The sequence below is a fragment of the Cheilinus undulatus genome, linkage group 1 (genome assembly GCF_018320785.1).
Source record: "Cheilinus undulatus linkage group 1, ASM1832078v1, whole genome shotgun sequence".
Taxonomy (NCBI): Eukaryota; Metazoa; Chordata; class Actinopteri; order Labriformes; family Labridae; genus Cheilinus; species Cheilinus undulatus.
In genome coordinates, this window is record NC_054865.1 from 45,902,877 (window position 1) to 45,922,697 (window position 19,821).

The 19,821-nt window shown below is 38.9% G+C and overlaps 1 protein-coding gene across 2 annotated transcripts; it reads left to right on the top strand.

Annotated features, from left to right (window-relative positions):
* The first annotated feature begins 487 nt into the window (after positions 1-487).
* On the top strand, positions 488-18,420 carry usp8 (ubiquitin specific peptidase 8). Of its 2 annotated transcripts, XM_041786722.1 has the most exons (19): positions 488-578; positions 1,325-1,500; positions 4,582-4,726; positions 4,872-4,957; positions 5,071-5,212; positions 5,903-5,945; positions 6,108-6,279; positions 6,422-6,584; positions 6,665-6,806; positions 8,426-8,715; positions 8,797-9,294; positions 10,301-10,375; positions 10,502-10,803; positions 12,045-12,266; positions 13,366-13,576; positions 14,659-14,895; positions 15,072-15,214; positions 16,146-16,278; positions 16,805-18,420. In XM_041786722.1, exons 2-19 carry the CDS (start codon positions 1,397-1,399, stop codon positions 16,961-16,963), a joined length of 3,267 nt encoding a protein of 1,088 aa, XP_041642656.1. In that variant the 5' UTR covers positions 488-578; positions 1,325-1,396; the 3' UTR covers positions 16,964-18,420. The 2 variants fall into 2 exon arrangements, with proteins under 2 accessions (XP_041642656.1, XP_041642666.1); XM_041786732.1 differs by lacking the exons at positions 488-578; positions 1,325-1,500; positions 4,582-4,726; positions 4,872-4,957; positions 5,071-5,212 and adding an exon at positions 5,368-5,435.
* The last annotated feature ends 1,401 nt before the right edge of the window (positions 18,421-19,821 follow it).

The following is a 19,821-nucleotide window of genomic DNA, read 5'->3' on the forward strand; positions in this document are numbered from 1 at the left end:
ATATTCAAATTTGAATTAAAAAATGAAAAGTGTAAAGAAGCAGTAAAAAATAATTTGAAGTAAACTGAATTTTCTAACAAAAAGTAAAAACGAATGGAAATGAAAACTACATGCAAATCTGAAACTGTCATAACCTTGCTGTAGAATTATTGATAGGGGTGTAAAAGCTATGCAAGACCACGTGGCAATGCAATGCACTTTAAAGGTTAATAATAATAGGACTCGGCAATGTGAGCACTCCACAAAGAAGGAATGCGTCGGACTGGTTTATGAACTACGCAAAGAATCTGTCACGTCCCACACAGCCTAATGTGAAAGGAAACAGGAAACACAGGTGGGCTCTACCAATCTGAGATATAATGACGGGATTTAAAGGATATTTCCTGTAATGGAAGAGCATCACTGAATGAGATCAGGGTATAGAAATCAGAAAACTGCCACCAGAAGATGGCAGTAATGCAGCATTAAGGGAAACCAGCTTCCAGATTACAAGAGAGAAGAAGAGGAGGAGGCGGAACAAGGAATCAGGAATCAGCTGTCAAAAAAAGTGTAAAGTGTAAGCAACCGATCAGATTGAGGTAATTACTCAATTAGTGTCATTTTATCAAATATCAGCTATTATATATGTATCCGCATTCATATTAGATGATATATCTGTGTTTATTTACGCGATGATAGCCGTGTCAGTCTGAGCTTTAGCACTGTAAAATAAAACAGTACCTAACCTAGCGCTTAACTGCGTGAGCCCAGAGCGCAGCATGCTAACTAAAGTAGCTAGCTTAGCAGGCTAACAGGAAAGATTTCAAAGCTAAATTAACGTTTATTTAAATCAGTGGTGGTTGTATTTCAGGAGCGGTCTGTTTTTGCTTCAGGCTAAATAACGTTGACTGATAATATGTGAGCTGAGCAGTAGGTACCCAGCCAACACAGACGATAGCTGCTAACGTTAGCCTGAAAACTAGTACATGTTGTTGTCGTCAGTGTTGACATTTTCTGCGCCAGATAGACTCCACAAGCTAACTAATGTTTGCTTAAGCCACAACAGCGAGGGACACAATATAAGCATTGATAAAATAGCTGATTTAATATAAGCTGGTATTTTAATGTCATGTTTAACGCTAACTTAGCCCGTTTCGCCATTTTTAAATGCTACATGACAGTTAATGTTAAGATGAAGGAACTAACAAATCGCTGAGACATCACTGATATTGTCAGGCATTTAACGATTACTAATAGTTAGCCAACGTTGAGGAGTAATAGCCTATGCTTTGACATGTTTTGGAGCAGCCTGTGCTCACTGTGTTCTGTTGTCACTATCCCCCAGAGATGTCCAGAGCTTGTGTACATCATTGACTGTTTGTCTGCCTGTGAGCTCTGACTGAAAACACCCGTGAAGATGCCTGCAGTGTCCACCGGGGTCAAGGACCTGTACCTGTCCACTTCTCTGGGAGACCTCAATAAAAAGGCTGAGATTAAGCCAGACAAGACAAGTACAAGAAAGTACGTTCTGTCTTTATTGATATTTGGAGATATGAATTATTATTTTGCTCTTTAGCCAAATAAAAGCACTTTAAAAATATGCAGAGATTGTTCTTAAGTAGAAGTACCAATTAACATTTACTTTTGTTAGAGTATAATTACTAGTCTATAAATTTACTAGAGTAAAAATAAGAAGTAAGTCATTTAAAATTTACTCAAAGTACCAAGGGGCTACTTTTGATACCCAAGGAGCTTTTAAGTGAAATATGATTTTTCCTTAATGTGCAATGACTTTAAGAGATTAGCCTATAGTCTAGAAACAGGTTGTTTACTATAAGGTTTGACTTCAGCTGAAGTAAAAGGCAATTGCTGTTTTGTGATGAAATGTGAAAACACCCTTACTATGTGCTACTGACGTCATGCCATGAAAGTCAAACTACTGGCCATTTTCTTGTTGTTGACAGAGAGCTTAGACTTTCTTGTTTCGGCTTGATGTTTTTTAATACTTCTAAGTACAATACTTGTACTTGTAGTACTTTTAAAAGTACTACAAGTTCAAATATACAAAAAGCTATTCAATTTCAGTAATTTGAGTTAATGTGAAAAGTTACTTTCCACCCCTGGAAATGAAATATGTTTGTACCGACAGGATGTGTGCTCAAGGACATTGTTATTTTGCAGATATCCAGTATGCCATTATTTACTAAATAATTTTAGCTGATACCGATATCAGTACTGATATTTTGATGTATATCAGACCTAAAAGTTTTGGATGAACAAAACAAATTTCAGCCCTTAAAACACAGTGTAAGATGTAAGGCTTGATGATGAAAGAAGAAAAAGACTTTAGCTGAAGCAGGCCTGTTTGTCCAGCCTAAATCTCCACTAACTCATTTCCCCCCTTATTTGTTTGCACAGCCTATATTTACAGCTGATATAGGTAGACTTTTATTGTGAAATTATAGGTTGTAAATACTAAGAGAAATGTTCATATCTGTAGATACAAATACAGTGCTGATAATACTGTGCATCCCTATCAAGGATCAAGATTATCTTTATAATACTCAATGGGCAATTTAATTTACAACAAGGGTTACAAAACAGCACATCACAAACAAGAAAGAGTCAAAAAGGAAAATGTAGGATACTTTAGAAGAGTACAGAGCACCTAAAATGACTTGGGAAAAGGGAGTTACAGGCATGCACAAGAAAGTTTCTGCGAAACTTTTCTTGACTTTTTTCCCAGTCCATGTCCCTTTGAGGGCTCTGTGGAAAAGGCACCGCATTGATTAAGAAGTGCTATGGCAATAGATATCAAAATCATATATCCCTAGGATAAGAAGAGGTAAATGGCAATCAGGAATTTTTTTTTTTTGTGTATTCATCCTGCTTGTTGGTCAGATGTATTTGCAGCCAGATGATATTTCAAGTGACAAAGGAAAGATTTACTTTTTTGATGATTTGCTATAAACAAGTGGCCTCTCCGTAGTTGAAAAACAAAGTCAATGCGAATGCAGTGACTCAAATATCCACTTGAGGCTGGTGCGGACACATACGAGCTATGTATAATCAGGGACATGACAATAATCTGTCATAAACAATCTGTTTTTAAAGATGCTTTATAAATGAAGTTATTAATATTATTATAATAATGATTAACCTTACACACCAGATGGACTGTTTCATTTATCCATTGCATGGATATATTTCAAATTCATCCTCATGGAAGCCTAACCTACAGAAGGTGTCTTGGAAGGGCAGGACTTTTCAAAAAACTTCTCAGGAGGTAATTGGAGGAATGTTCTGTCTGTTGCATTCATGGCGGGTCAATCAGAGTGACAAGACAAAATAACATTGAACACATGCTTTACTCTTGAGCTGACAGACTAGCACTAGCTTAGATTGTTAATGGCAGAGCTTCTATGGGCATAAAATTGAAGCCATGGTCGGTCAGGAGACGTGCAAAAACATCTTCTCTGCCAATGCAAGCTTTCGATGTGGCTCTTTGCTCCTGTTTTTAAGCTCTGATTAAACTGCCGCTTTCCTACAGCTACATCTGAGCTAACCGCTACCACAGCAGCAGCCGTTGGATACACCGGCACACCCTATTCGTAATGATCACAAACCCATGCCGAAGCAAACCGGGAGAAGGGCGAACACGTCTTTTCTGTTATGAAAAGCTTTCAGTGTTGCTCTCTGCTCTTGTTTTAGTAAAGACATGTCCAGTTCTGACATAACTGCCTCTGTGGCTAAGTCCCAGCTAATCACTCCACTAGTAGCCATTGTACACAACCACTAAAACAACTAACCCTTTCCCCTGTAAGGATCCCAAACTCATGTCGGAGCAGGTCGGCAGAAGAGCGAAAACATCTTTCAGATCATGAAAAGCTTTTAGTGTTGTTTTTATTCTTTATTTCATACGGAAACATGATCCAGTTGTTGTAAAACTGATGCTAAGCTAAAGCTACATCTGAGGTAATCTCCACAGTAGAGGTAGCCATTGCAAACGGCTTCAAGTACAACTAAACCCCGCCCATAACTACGGCCTTGTTCTTGGACTGATGAGTCCAAACAGTTCAGTTTAGCACAAACATTGTGGATTGAAGCTTTTCAGGATGGATTTGCCTGATTACAGAGATGATTCTGGCAAATCCATCTGCTTTGCGAGGTTAAAATATGACTACAAGCTAGTGGATTATAGCTGTTTGTCTGGAGGACCACCTCAACCCCCTTCACCATCTGTTATTAGGTAGATTTAAAGTTAGTTTCAGACTGTATCTATTTGTAGCTTTGTTGTCCTGTAAGAAGTTTTAAGTGATAGCTTTCAATAAATCAATACAATAGGAAGGGTTTGAAATACTTAAGTGGGAGTAGAATTTTAAAGTTGAATGTTGTTAGAAATAATGACTTACTGGTTGTTGAATTCGTAGATATACCTGTTAAAGCCCTTCCCACCCTGAAAAATATAAAAATTTCTCTTTGTTAAGTTAGGTGAACAAAAAAAGTAGATAGCCTTCAAAAATGGTCTCCAGTCAGACTCATAATCAGAGCACTGCAATCACACCAAACTCAGTAAGACTTCACTTATTTCTTTTATTGCAGCTATGTTCAGAGTGCCTGTAAAATCTTCAAGGCGGCAGAGGAGTGTCGCCTGGACCGGGATGAGGAGAGGTCATATGTCTTGTACATGAAATATTTAACAGTATATGACATCATCAAGAAGAGACCAGACTTCAAGCAGCAACCGGTATAGTGATTTATTATAACATTGTGATTCCTGAATCTGTATTTTTATTTCTGTGAAACAGTGGTTTATGTAAGGACTTGTTCTTCAGTGAATATGTCGTGAGACTCCAAGTAAACTGACCTGTTTTTACTTCCACTGTTCAAAGGAGTATTACATGACCATGCTTGGGCCAAACAATTTTAAGAAAGCCATTGAAGAAGCAGAGAAGCTCTCTGAAAGCCTTAAACTCAGGTTTGAAGCTTTGCTTTTTAACTATTTAATGTAATGCACTAGCTACAACAAAAGACATCAGAGCATGACAGTGTTATCATATTTTACTCAGCTAATCTTTACTAATCACACAGGTATGAGGAGGTTGAGGTTCGTAAAAAACTTGAGGAGAAGGAGAGACAAGAGGAGAAGAAGAGGAGGGAGGAGATGTCAGAGAAAGATGGTGGTCAAAGCTCTCCAAAATCATCTGCTGCAAACAAGAAGGACAGCAAAAAGGTAGAGATGTCAACAACTTCCTGTTGAGTGAGATGGGCTTTGGCTTGTTCACGATTATCAGCTGAAGTGAATGTTTAAGAAAATGTTCTAGTACTAATCACCAACCACATACCTATTTGTTTTAAATAGCATTTCTGAAAGGCTGATAGCTGATGGTGCAAAAGAGCTCCTGTATCCATATCTGTGATTCATCAGGCTGGCATTTCCTTCCAATGAGAGTAATGTAATATATCAATGCCAATTTGCAGCTTTTTATTGAGCAAAATACCACATGCTTTGCACACATGTTTGGCCCTTTGTACATGCTCATTGTAATGTATTGTAACATTTTACAATCTTCCTAACTGGACAGTTTTGAATAATCATTTTCATCATATCAGTGAAGTCTAAACTCTGACTAGTGCAGGATTTTTTTAGACCAATAACGCTGCTGTTTTTAAAGGTACTGCGAACCAATTTTGCATCAATTTGAATGTGCAAATGACTGGTATTATACTTGTCAACCAACCCTTGTGTTTCACCACCACCACATTCTTTACAGCATGTGCCGCAGCAAGAATCACCAACAGTTTTATTAGCAAATTAATGGAGGACATTGCTTCTCTGACCTTTAAAGCTCAATCTTGGCAGTCAGTTTTCTAAGAAAGAAATAGGTCAACTGTTTCAGCATCTTTTTCTTCTGCATTTCAGGTAAAAGGAGAACATAATGAACTGAAGAATACAACCTCAAAAGGTATGCAGGACAGACTTAAACATTTTGACAAAGCTGTTAAGTTTATTCGGAAACATTTGTCATAGTCCTTTCTTAAACTGAGCAATGAACTACTTTTATGTGAAGTCCCTAAATTTGTTTTTACTCTTTTCTTTCTGTATTTGAATGCTTTTTCTCTTATAGCTGCAGGACCACCTGGTGGAATTACAGCAGAGAAACTTTTCAACATGATGAAGGACCAGACAATCACAACAATTGTCATGGATGCTCGCAGCCACCAGGACTTTGAAGAGTCTCACATTCAGGTCCCAGCTCAGACCTGTATCTCAGTACCTGAGGAGGCCATTAGTCCAGGGTGAGAACAGAGTTAGGAGGCACAGAAGGCTCCATACCTGATTGTTTGATCAGACACAGAATATATAATTCATATCACCTTTTTTATAATGGGAGAGACAAATTTTAACTCCTCAAACTGACCTCTTGTCCTCTCTCTACAGAATCACTGTGAATCAGATTGAGGCAAAGCTTCCAGAGGAGTCTAAAGAGCACTGGAGGCGGCGGGGATTAGTGGATTATATAGTCCTGCTGGACTGGTTCAGCTCTGTGACAGACCTTAAACTTGGCACCACCTTACAGAGCCTGAAAGACGCTCTCTTTAAGGTAACGGAGCGTGCAGGTTTGCCTTTATGTCTGTGTAACTCTTACTGTCAGGAATAATAACATTTTAACACTCTCCACAGTGGGACAGCATCACTATCCTGCGCAGTGAGCCGCTGGTGCTAGAGGGAGGCTACGAGAACTGGCTATTGTTTTACCCCATGTACACAACCAACGCCAAAGTCCGACCCCCTAGACAGAACTTCATCAACACACTCCCTCAGTGTGAGTATCACAAGCACTGGAAGCATGTGACTGCTTTTATCAATGGGTTTCTGTCAGTTACTCATTCCATATAGCATTAATTCTATCTTCCTTTTGCATTATTACATTACATTAAAATAAAGTAGGGCAGCACAATTTTGAAAAAATAATTTATTGTGATGATTTTGACTCGTATTGCAAATCAGATATGAATTCTTGTATTGAGGAAAGTGATCATTTTTATGCCGTTCTCATGTTTAATAAGAAAAACGTACAAAATTGAAGAAAATGTGTTTTTTGCAGACTATTCTAAAAAAATGGCGCTTAAGTGATTGCATGATATTTAATGCCTAAAGTCTCTGCTGCAAAGAAGTTTTAATCTGGTACAAAAATTTCAGGTCAAAGAAATATTGCACCTTCTGTGATTTGAAAATTGCAGTGGGCCAAACTGCAATTTAATCTAATTTGCGATTAATTGCCCAGCCCTAATTCTAATGTTTTTTTAGTAATTACAATGTGTATTTTAAAGCATCCAACTTAAAGCTTTTTTTGTCTGATGTTGATCCTTAATTGCCCCTTTTCTCTAGCTTTACATTGTTTATTATGATAGAACTGTTTTGCAAACATACAAACACTTCTCAAGGGCGTGATGGTTCCTAAGTTCCTATGATCATTTACCCCATTTCAGCATGCATCTTTGGAACCACAAGTGTGCCAAGAATGGTCATAAATATCTTGCTTACTCATTTTATTGTCTAAAACAGCTGCACTTTGTAATGTAAGCTTTCTCAGAATACATAACCCACCTTTCCTGTCCTCTCAATAAAGCTGGTTGCAGTTCAATTGGATTAGTTACCATCTTATTTCCAAACTGACTTGTCTTGCCAAAGTTCTAAAGTCACTCATAAGTGAACATTTGAAATAATTGCTCAAACAGAATTTATTGTGTGACAAAGATAAATGATAGATGATGCACAGTCCTCTTTTCTCCAGATTACAAAAGGAGTACTCCAAGGCTCAGTACTTGGGGTACACTCAGGACCAGTGTAATTCAGTATTTATATAAATGAAATCATCACCTCATTAAGCAGTTTTAATTTCCATTTTTATAATTATGCCACCAACCTATATTCCTTTGCCAAGATACCACTCTAAATCTACTGTTGTGTCCAAATGTAGTTGATGACCACCGCCTTACAGGTTCTCAAAACTGACACAGAGCTAGGAAGACTGGCTTTTGGGTACTACACACCATACACCTGGAATTTGCTGCAGAAACATTTTAAACTGATCACATGACTACTACTGAGATATTTCCAGGTTTTAATTTTATACCGATTGATTTAAATTGTCTTTGCGTTTAATAATTTAATTGTTTTAGCTGTTTTAAATGTTACGCTGTTAATGTTTAAGTATTTTAATTGACTAACACATCCTTTTTCCAGTACTCAATCTTAATTTTCTGACTTCATCTGTTTTTTTTTCTTACATATGTGTGTTTGCTTTTTCTTTATCTGCTCTGTTGTACCCTTGGCACTGTTGAAAATAAGGGTTGTTCCATAATGCGTCTGCCAAGGATTTAAATTAATGATGAAACTGTTCTTCCTTTGATTAATTATTTTCTGTCATGTTCGTAACAGTGAACTTTAGCTACCCATCCCTAGAGGAACCAAAGCCTCCGACCCCAGCCCCACCTCAACCACAGCCTGAGCCTCAACCAGAGCTTCAGGAACCCTCAGCTCCTGTGCTGGTGAACGGGGTCGCACCAGCAGAGCCCCCAACATCTAAAACTTCCATGGTCGCTGACAGGTTGCCAGACACTGTCGATTCCCATATTCCAGGCACCACAAACTCTGGGTCGGACCTCAGTAAGGGCCCTGCGATGGGTACATCTAGCCAATCACCTGCAACAACCAAGGCCTTCCCACAGGTATTGTATGCCTATGAGCCATTGCAGTTTGGAGCATACAGAAGATTGTGGGTTTTTGATCCTCATTTTCTTCTTTTCCAGTTTGACCGCACCAAGAAACCTTCTGTCCGAGTATCTGATGACCCCAAACCCAGCCAGAATGGGTTGGCTAAAGATCCCACCCAGAACGGCCCTGTTATCCCTGACCGCTCAGTCAAACCCCCCTTTAACCCCAGCTCTTCTCTGTCCCAAGAGGAACAAAGTCAGATTCACTCTGAGGCGGTGGCCGTGATGGAGAAAGCGAGACTAGAGCAGGAGAAACGCAACCAGGAGCGTCGGTTAGAGGAGGAGAGGCGGGAGAAAGAGCTGAAAGAGAGACTGGAAAAGGAGGAACGTGAAAAGAAGAAGAAGGACGAGGAGGAGAAGGGACCTCAGGACAAAAAGAGACTAGAGAGGCAAAAGGCAGAAGAAGAGGAAGACAAACAAAGCAGAGTGTGGGAGGAGAAAGAGAGGAGGGGGAAGGAGCAGAACTCTGAAACACCCTCCAAGAGTATGTCTCTGGACTCACCTGCTCCTCACCATGTTGTCAGTGAAATTAAGGTGAGTTTCAGCGTTATCACAACTTCATCACATGACTTAAGACCCTGATGTAATGGAAGTACCAGGTGCCTTTTGCTGGCAGAGCGTAGTGGTCAAGAGGGAGTGTAGACCAGACAGTGATGGACACTATGTCAGACCATCACCATATGTAACAGGTCAGTCATTTCTCATAGCTCTCTTTTCCAGAGAGCTAAAGTGATCTGCATCCCACCAGCCACTTTCATTTACCTAAATATTGAACAGTCACATATGGATATTATTATCCAGCACACTCATGCACCTTGTTGATCAAACTGTGTTGTGCATGCTTCTTTAAATTTATAAAATGATAAGAGTACATAAAACAATGAAACATAGATGTTTGTTAACCACTGCAAGGAAGTTGTTCTCTGCTGACTCACACTTTGAACATTTCCGATTGCTGACATGTCTTTGGATTGTTTTACTGTAAGTCCAAAGGAGGTTTATGACTGACCCAAATAAACAATTGAAGGCATTTATTGAAAAGACATTCACTTTGGACTATGTGTGTGTAGATTATCCGCAAGTATTCTACTCAAAAGCAAGATATTAACAAACAATATTAGGTGTATATGATCTATTTTGGATAAAAATGAAAGGACAAGGATAAAGATAAACTTTATTACCTCCTGTGTGAAAATGTCATGGATTACAGTGCCAGACAGAGCTGCAGTCACAAATGCAGCACTCCCATAAAACAAATTAGACAACAAGCAAAATAAGAGAAACATTCACAGTCACTCTACACGGTCACAAAAGGCAACAGAGTTATGTAGATGTTAAACTTGAGTTGAAACTCTTGTTTCCAGTTTTTTAAAGATTCCCTTATTTTCAACCTAATTAAAAATAATCTTCTTTAATCAAGGATGTTTCGTTTAAAAGCTTTGTAGTTTCAGCGTTGAACATTGCTAGACAAGTTTGTGACTTGAGCTTGGGAAAAACAAACACCCTTACCATGGATCTTCTTTTCTGTGCGTTTCCCCAGAGGGAACCCCTGACACGAGCAAGGAGTGAGGAGATGGGTAGGAGTGTACCAGGCCTTCCAGATGGTTGGATGAAGGTAACCAATATTATAAAATCTGTTTGTTTATGATCTTCACTATCTCTACATTACCAAATTACTACCCATTCATGTCTGTGTCCTACCTTTATCAACTGTTCTGTTTCCTTCTCCTCTTCTGTCTAGTTCCTCGACACGGTCACAGGAACGTACCGATACTATCATTCCCCAACCAACCGGGTCCACCTGTACCCTCCTGAGGTCACCGTTCCCCAACCAACTCCTCCCCCCACACCGCCAACAGTCAAACAGAAACCACCACAACCCCCTGAGCCTGACGCCAACCGTGAACGAGAGCGGGAGCAGTCCAAACTAAAACGCTCCTACTCCTCACCTGACATCAGCCAGGACCTGAGAGAGGAGGCTCAGAAGAAGGCGGCTGCCCAGACCGCTGCTCCAGTCATACCCACGATCAACAGAGAGACCAAGTAAGGACCACCGAGGTTTATGGCTTATGCCCTGCATGCAGAACATTTTTAGTAATTTGAAGAGCCAAGGCAAAGCCCGGCATGAGGCCCTTCACCATTTAGCTAAAGACAATCATAGCGAGTGAACAAAACACTTTGGATCACCTCTTTATATGTAACAAAGCCAGAGATCGACATAAATACTTAAATTCTAAATAGATGTAAAGAATCAACATATATATGCTCTCTATTGGTGTAATATCTGTCTTTTTGCTACAAATCTCAATTTTTTTCATACTATACTATTTACTAAGCAGTAATCACCCACTTTGTTTTGATATGTCTACAGGGATCTACTTAGTTATGGTTTGCTTAATCTGAAGATAATTTGGGACTTTTTGAGGAGTTTCAACCAAACTATTGAGGCCTGTAGTCCACCGTAGGGATTTTTTCAGATAGTCATCTCTATTTTGATGCTATTTCATTCACTCTTGGCCCCTTATTTACACTCAAAATACATGTCAGTGCCTATTTGTTAGGTCTTATTGGCCAGTTTAGACCAGTTCCAGACAAAATGAGTTTAAACTTACTACTGTTGCATTGTTGGTTTGTAAAACTTGTTGAAATGTAGCAGTTTACTCCATTGCATCTAAATGAGGCATTTAAATGGTGACCGCTTTTTGTGCATCCATCTGCTGGTTGTTCAGGCTATTTCTTGTAACTGCATTTTTGTATTGGCCTAAAATGAAAAAGGAATAATAATCATCCACTTTTAACAGGAACATTTCTATTTCTGACTGTAAAGCAGCAGGTGAACCACACCCTGAAGAAAATAAGAGAAACATACAAGATTAACACATTTATTTACTGTTTTCTCTATTAAAGCTAGGTTTCTTGGCCATTTTAAGGACATAGGATGGTAGTTCCTCACACAAATGATCATAAAGATCTTTCTGTTTTTAAACCTTCTTTATGATCAAGCTTAAACTTTTATATTTTTTGTCACTGATTTTACCCCCTGACTTCCCTTCAAGCTGGTGACGCCTGTTGTTTTATTTGCTGTAAGACTCAGGCAAAGTCACTGGCCCATGCAACTACAAACAAAATTTGCATTAAAGATGGTTTAATTGCAAATATTTTGTTGCATCAAACATATACCACACTGTATTATGTCTGATTTTTTTAAAGAAATTTTGTTAATTTTTGTCTTATCTTTGAAGAAAAAAATGTTTGGATTTCTAATTTTACTCTTTGCCCTCCAGACCCGCTCCTGCTAAAGTCTACTCTAAAGTGGAGATTGTGAGACCATCAGCTGCCAAAATCCGCAACCTCAATCCTACCTTTGGAGGTCTGGGTGCATCGCTGACTGGCCTCCGTAACATGGGGAACACATGCTACATGAACTCCATCTTACAGTGTCTGTGCAACACTCCTGCCTTGGCCGAGTACTTCAACAACAATCTCTACATGGAGGACATCAACAGGTCAGGGCTGGAATCAGTGGAATAAACTACCTCATAGGCTCTGAAATTAAAATCGCATCAGGATTCAATTGCACCAACTAGTCGTAAGTTTAGCCTCCTACTTACGATGTAGCTGCAACCGACTTCTAGGCTCAGCTTTACACTGAATGCACCAAGCACAGCATAGAACGGTCGTGGCTATGCCCGGTCTTATAATAAGCATTCATGTGAATGTTTGCTGAAAGGTGACAGTTACCAAGAAACACGCTTCTCCCCTGTTCAAACTTCAATCAAACTAGCAACAGAAGATTTCAATCACATAACCAAAAAAAAAAAAGTTACAAGTTCTTTGTAGAGCCAAAAGAAAAACTTCTTAACCTACATGTTGATGTGTGATAAATATAAATGTGTTAGTTTCTCACAGGATTTAAAATGCCCCTTGTGCTTGCTGCTTCTTTGCTGTCTTGAATTAGGAGTTTCTTTGGCACCTCATATGTTTATTTACTAAATACTTTATCACTGTTTTATTTAAATAGATGATTATAACAGCCTACTGTGGGAGAATCGTCCTGCAGGACGGGGACTGCTCCGTTTCACATCACCTCAGGGACTAATCTCAAAGCATATTTAGAGGATATTATACTATTACTAATATTGAGCTCATCTGCTAAAACAAATCTGTTCAGTCAGCTCACTGCCCGTACAGGTTTATAGTCCAATCACAGATGACTCTGTCTCTCGTCTACATGCCTATTTATTGATAAATGTATTAAGAAAGTGTGCTTCAATCATGTTTCCTTCATTTTGTGACCATCTTTTTGCACCTCCTGTTCACAATTATTGCAGTCTGATTTTTTAAAGTTATGCCTACTCCATCCTAGGTGCTGAAGTTATACCCAGACAAAGCTCAAACAGAGCTTAAGTCCAGCTGGTGCACAGGGTTGAACTTTGTGTTGGGGATGAAAACAGATACGAGTTTGTCATTGTTTAAAGCTACTGCTTTGCGCCCATATAGCCTACTTATCTTACAGGACAATTTTCACCCCTTCGTTGAAATCTCAGGACATTTCAATCTCATGAGATCTCGTCACACCTCTAATCTGTCCTCTTCCTCTGATAGGTACAACATACTTGGCCATAAAGGGGAGGTGGCAGAGGAGTTTGGCGTGATCATGAAGGCTCTGTGGGCTGGTTTGTACAAGTGTATAAGCCCACGCGACTTTAAGATCACCATAGGAAAGATCAATGAGCAGTTTGCTGGTTATGACCAGCAGGACTCCCAGGAGCTGCTGCTGTTCCTCATGGATGGACTCCATGAAGACCTCAACAAGGTAAGAGCGCACTTGTTTTGTAAAACTTCATTACAGAAACCAACTTGGTCTAAATAACATGATTAAATGAAAGAGTTGTTAGAGAAACATGAACATTTGTTATTCTCATCCTGAATAAAGTACTGAGTGAATAAATAATAAGTAATTTATTCCTTTCAATCATGGCTTGTAAGGCGTCTACAACACCCCTGTATGTTGTTGCACATTTGCCTGTTTACAATAAAAACACAGTTTTTTATCATTTTCCTTCTTTCTGTTTTTTCACCGGGTTTCATTTTGATGGCAAATTAGAGAGTAAGTAAATAGCTGTGTGTCCTTTATCCTCCTGCAGCAGTGTGAGTGTGGAGTGTCTGCATCTGTCTGGTCTGATGCTCTGTCAGAACCTCTGTGCATGTAGACCCAAGACATGCCTCATTGCTTGTTCAGACTGATTACAATGGATTCATGGGCATTTGAATGGGGGAAAGGACTAGTTAGTAAAATAAAGAAAGGGACAAATTTATAGCTTGATCATTGGATTTTTCTATTTTTAAACTTACTGAAACATAAAAAAACATGTAGCTTTTAGACACTATCTCATCCTGAATGCAATTTTTAAACTGTTAGAGAAGCTTTTTAAGTTATACTGACACTGTCTCCCCCTGGGGTTGACTGAAAGATGTACATTCAGACCTCTGGAGTTATTCACTCTCTCAAATTGTAAGGGTGACCTGCATCTGTCATAACACATTTTCCATCTCATCACATCCCTCTTGTGTGATGTCCAGACCTGTCCTCCATCAGGCTGGCCCAGTCCTAGTCCTCTGTCTTTCCAGGCTAACTGATGAATCAGTCAGTTAAAATTTAAGGAGATATTAATTAGCTAATATTAATCAGCCTTTCATTATTAAAAGTAATTGGATGAACTGCATGCTTTTCTGAATAATTTCTCATTAAATATGCAGTAATTTTCTTTAGTAGTAACTGTTTCAGCTTTCAGTTACTAAACTTTAGTTAAACTTTGAAGGCAGATCTTTTCTGACATGTAAAGCTACAGTTGTTCCTGTGTACCAATCATGTTGTTTTTCCGTGTTTGATGTCAGGCGGACAACAGGAAGCGATACAAAGAGGAGGAAAATGACCATCTGGACGATCAAACAGCAGCAGACCTGGCCTGGAGTAAACACAAGCTGCTGAATGAGTCCATCATTGTAGCACTGTTCCAGGGTCAGTTCAAGTCAACTGTGCAGTGTCTGACCTGTCATCGCAAGTCACGGACGTTTGAGACTTTTATGTACCTGTCGCTGCCTCTTGCCTCCACCAGCAAGTGCTCGCTGCAGGTCAGTGAAATGTTGACCAGGAACGTTAAGCATCTTTTCCACGCTTTGTCATTCATTAATTGTGTTGCTTACATAAAAACATGTGCAAAACATAAATGCATTAAAAATCTAAAGGATCTGCAATGCCTATCTTGCTCTGCAATACATGTTTAAAATTGTCCACTGCTTCATGTCAGGACTGTCTGAGACTGTTTTCGAAGGAGGAGAAGCTGACTGATAACAATAAGGTGTTCTGCAGACATTGCAAAGCCCACAGAGATTCCACCAAGAAACTGGAGATCTGGAAAGTTCCTCCTATTCTCCTGGTGCACTTAAAACGGTCTGTAGTGATGTTTACATTTCAGACTATAACGAGTTTTTAAAATAAAGGATAATAGACTTAGAAACCACTGTATTAGGTTTACCTGCTTGTTGGGGCCAATAAGGTCAGCCAATTGCATGGCAGCAACCAATGCATAGCCAAGACAATCTGTTGAAGTTTAAACTAAGCATCAGAATGGACAAGAAAGGTGATTTAAGTGACTTTAAATGTGCTGTAAAGGTCCAGCAGGCTTTCATGCTGTTTATGCCAAGTTGTGATACCACCATTAGAATATCACAGCAGAAATCAAGACTCATCAGACCAGGCAACACTTTTCGAGGTTTTTTGTATTTTTATTTTGGCAATCAAGTGTGAACTGTACCCTCAGTTCCCTTTTCTCAACTTACAGCACTCAGTATGGGCTTTTGCTGCTGTGGCCCACCCACTTTAAGATTTGATGTGTTGTTTCCAGAGTCAGTCTTCTACATACCTCTTTTGTAACAAGTGCCAGTTGAAGGTATTGATACCTTTCTGTTCGCCATATCCTCTTACCTCTGCAATTAACAATGTATTTAAGCCCAGAGAGCTCTCACTTACTGGATATTTTCTATTTATCGGACCATTCTCAGTAAATCCTAGAGATGGCTGGGCATGAAATTCCCAGTAGATCAGCAGTTTATGAAATACTCAGACCACCCAGTCTGGTACGAAAAACTATAGCATGTGCAAAGTCACTTAAATCAATTTCCTTCCCCCTGATGTTATGTCTGAATTTCTACACTAAATGTGTACATGCCTAAATGCATTGGTTGCAGCTGCCTGGCTGGTTATATATTTGTGTTAATGAGTAGTTGAGCAGGTATATCTCATAAAGTGGTTAGTAAGTGATATTTCTAGCTTTTTAATGTTACCACATGGCACCATTTTTATGGTATTATTATCTCTGCAGATTCTCTTATGAAGGCAGGTGGAAGCAGAAGCTGCAGACGTCTGTAGATTTCCCCTTAGACTGTCTGGACCTGGCCCAGTATGTTATTGGACCCAAACAGAATCTGAAGAGATATAATCTTTTTGGAGTGTCTGTAAGTAGAAGTGATATTATTTGATGTTATTATTTTTCTTTTTGTGTAGTACAAATAAGTATGACATTTGCTAAAGGAGAGGTGAAAACACTGTAAGCTTAAACAGTACAGTATATAATTAAAGACGCAATATGTAGTTTTTTTTGCACTGAATAGTTTGCATTAATTATAGAATCACTACTCCTGTGCTATCTTCATTTTAGTTACATTACCTCAGATATTTTCAACAGTTTCCAAAGCCAGAGAAAGCTTGAATTTTTATAGTTTAAACTGTCTATGTCCTTCCGCTGCGGCTGCTGTGAAAGACAAAAAATGTTAATGATAACTGTGGAAAACACTGGATATTACTTCAGAAACTGTTGGTAGGGAAGTGTGAACTACCACAGGAAGCTGCAGTTCTGTTAAAATGTTATTCATGTTTTCTGCTGCTCATTTGTTATGGACCATGATTGTTCTCTGAAATCCACTGCATGTTCTGTTACCCAGGCTCCCTTTAAACATTAACTGTCCTCTCCTCTCCTACCAGAACCACTACGGCGGTTTAGATGGTGGACATTACACAGCCTACTGTAAGAACGCCCCTAAACAACGCTGGTACAAGTTCGACGACCATGAGGTGTCTGATATCTCCACCTCCTCCGTCAAGTCCTCTGCAGCCTACATCCTGTTTTACTCCAGCCTGTGATGAGGCTGTAGGAAACAAAGAGGGAACACTACACCAGGGGCAGCGATGCTCGAACCTACAGGTTGTTTTTATTTTGGTTTTTAAAATCACAGCTCTGAGGACCTGGTGCGCGTAGCTGCGGTTTAACCAATCATGCACGCTGAGGATGAACTCAAGCAAGTGGCCATGAGATCCTGTGTGTCGCTGATTGGAGGAAGGTGCAATGCTTCAGCTACTAGAGGACTGTATACCTGTTAAAACATGCCGTCTGCTCTTATTACTGATAATCTAGAGACTAATCAGATGCTCCTTTTACTTCTATACCGTGATGGTTGTGTTGTAGGGCAGACAGCTGGTTAAGAAGCTCTTCACTGTCTTTTCTGTTGCACTTTGCGAACGCAGAACTGATTTTTAGCCTTCTTGTACTGTGCAAACACGAGGTTAAGACGGCATGTAAATACTAATTAATGCTGATGTTGCACATTCAGATGTGTAAATACTCGTGGGCGAGGTGTTTATCTGTTAAGTGACCAAATTCTTTTTTGTTTTTCTTAAAAGTAGCAGCCATCATAGCATCATCATACTCATGCAGACAAACCACATGATTTCTGGGTTTAACTCTTTAACCTTCTGATGTTTAGCCTGATCTTAATGATGGTAGAGACTGTGATTGTTGAACTTTTCTGCATTCTTTCTAAAGAGAAGAGGGAACTGAGATTGTTGCTTGTTCATATTAGCCACATTGTTGCACTCACACAATATGCAATCAAGTTATGTTGTTTATGTAGTTCACATTGTTAACAGCGGACGTTAATCCTCGACTCTGAATGCTTTAAACGATACCCGATGCTGTGATTTTTGTCTGTCTTGCTTGGTGCAGGCAGAGACAGAAAAGCCTGCTTCTAAAAGCTTTGTTGTCGAGTTTTTCTCTGTTTAATATACTTAACTCTTGACATAATTATACTCAAACAACAAAAGTATTTAGAGGACGCAATATTGGGAAAACTTGGCATCTTTTGGCTCATCCCTGTGATGCTAGTTTTGAAGGAATGGATATTTGAGAGGCTGAAATACAGAATTCTTTTATGTGACTAATTTTATTTCTGTGTGCAGAATTGACCTGGGAGAATATGAAATGAAATTTTTCACTTACATTTATGTGTTAGTGTCAACATTTGCTGCCTGCAGACTGACCATATTACCGACTGACTGACTGACTGATGAGAGCAAGCACAATGTAAACAGTACTGATATTTTTCCTGAATGGACCAGAGGTGTGAGCCAATGTGGGCAGGATTTGACTCTCTTCTTTCTGATTACAGTTTTATTGCCTAGCATGAGATCATAATCTGTTTTCTTTCTAATTGTACATGTCGATTTTATTTCTTAATGCTCTAAAAAGACTTTGTTTCTGATATAACGATTATATTAACCTTCAAAAAGCTCATATGACTATTTATTAAAACTGCTTCAAATTACCCCGTGTGTTTCTTTCTGAATATTTCAGGACCTGGATATAGTCAGTACAACAATATTACAGCTGAGTTCACCTTAAGAATGTATTCTACTCTATTACACCATGTGCATTTATTTATCTACAGTACTGAATTTGACCTATAATTAAAAAAAGAAAATCACAATATTTGGTGTAATTAAAATCCATTTTATGAACAACCCAACAAAAAAATGAAATACTCTCCTATGAAATTGAAGTGTATTGTAATTATAGTAGTGGCTTAATATGTAGCAGATGTTTACAAAGCGCTTTGACTGACGAAGTAAACACAGGAACTCCGGAAAATAACAAAATAAACAAAAAACATCCAGTCAAACAAAGAGAAGTCCAGATAACCGATTTGTTATATAAATATTTTATATATAGTGCTTAGAAAAAAACCCCTTTACTGATTCAATAACTCAATCAAGGTCAATATTAAAAAAAAAAAAGGTGAAAACTGATTTCTACAAACTAATGTCGATTAGAATTATGTAAGGTCAAATAAATGATTGCATAAATTTTCACCTCCATAAAGTCAGTATTTAGTAGATGCAATAACAGCACTGAGTCTGTGTGGATAGTTCCAATCAGGCTCTCACATCCTGACAATGCAATTTTACTCCGTTCTCCTTCGCATTTTACTGTTCTATGGGTTTGAGGTCTGGCTTTGACTCGGCCACTTCAGAACAATCAACTTGTTGTCTTTAAACCATTTGTGTAGCTTTTGCAGTCATTGTCTGTCTCTAAAATAAATGTTCTTCCAAGCTGTAGTTCTCTTGCAGATGGAATAAGTTTGTCTTCCAGGATTTTCCTGTATCTTGACAAATTCATTTTCCTATTACAAGCCATCCAGGACCGGCTGCCAAGAAGCATCCCCACAGCGTGATGCTGCCACCACCGTGCTTTACAATGGGAATGGTGTGGTTATGTGCATTGCGTCTTGTCTGATGACTAAAAAGCAAAAAGACCAAAGAAGTTTCTTCCACCTGACCATGGAGTCTCCCACATGCCTTTTGATGAGCTCAAGTGGAGTTTTTTTCAGTTTTCGTCAACAGTGGCTTTCTGTTTGCCACTCTCCCATAAAGGTTTGACTGATGACAAACCCGGGCAACAGTTGTATGCAGAGTCTCTCCTATCAGCTCCTGAAGCTTGTAACTCCTTCAGAGTAGGCATAGGTGTCTTGTGGCCTCCCACTAGTCAAACTAGTTTTATTTTACTTTACATATTTTGGATTAATTGACATTAATTTGTAGAAATCTGTTTTCACTTTGACATTAAAGAGGTGCCAAATTTTATTGACCATGATTGATTTATAAAATCAATATAAGAGTCAAACATCTATGAATAGTTTTCATAGGCACTGTTACATTCTGTTTGCATT

Coding starts and splice junctions, on each gene's coding strand:
- usp8 (XM_041786722.1), top strand. CDS start 1,397: ATGCCTGCAGTGTCCACCGGGGTCAAGGACCTGTACCTGTCCACTTCT. Junction 5,213..5,902: donor ACAAGAAGGACAGCAAAAAG/GTAGAGATGTCA, acceptor TCTGCATTTCAG/GTAAAAGGAGAACATAATGA. Junction 12,267..13,365: donor TACATGGAGGACATCAACAG/GTCAGGGCTGGA, acceptor TTCCTCTGATAG/GTACAACATACTTGGCCATA.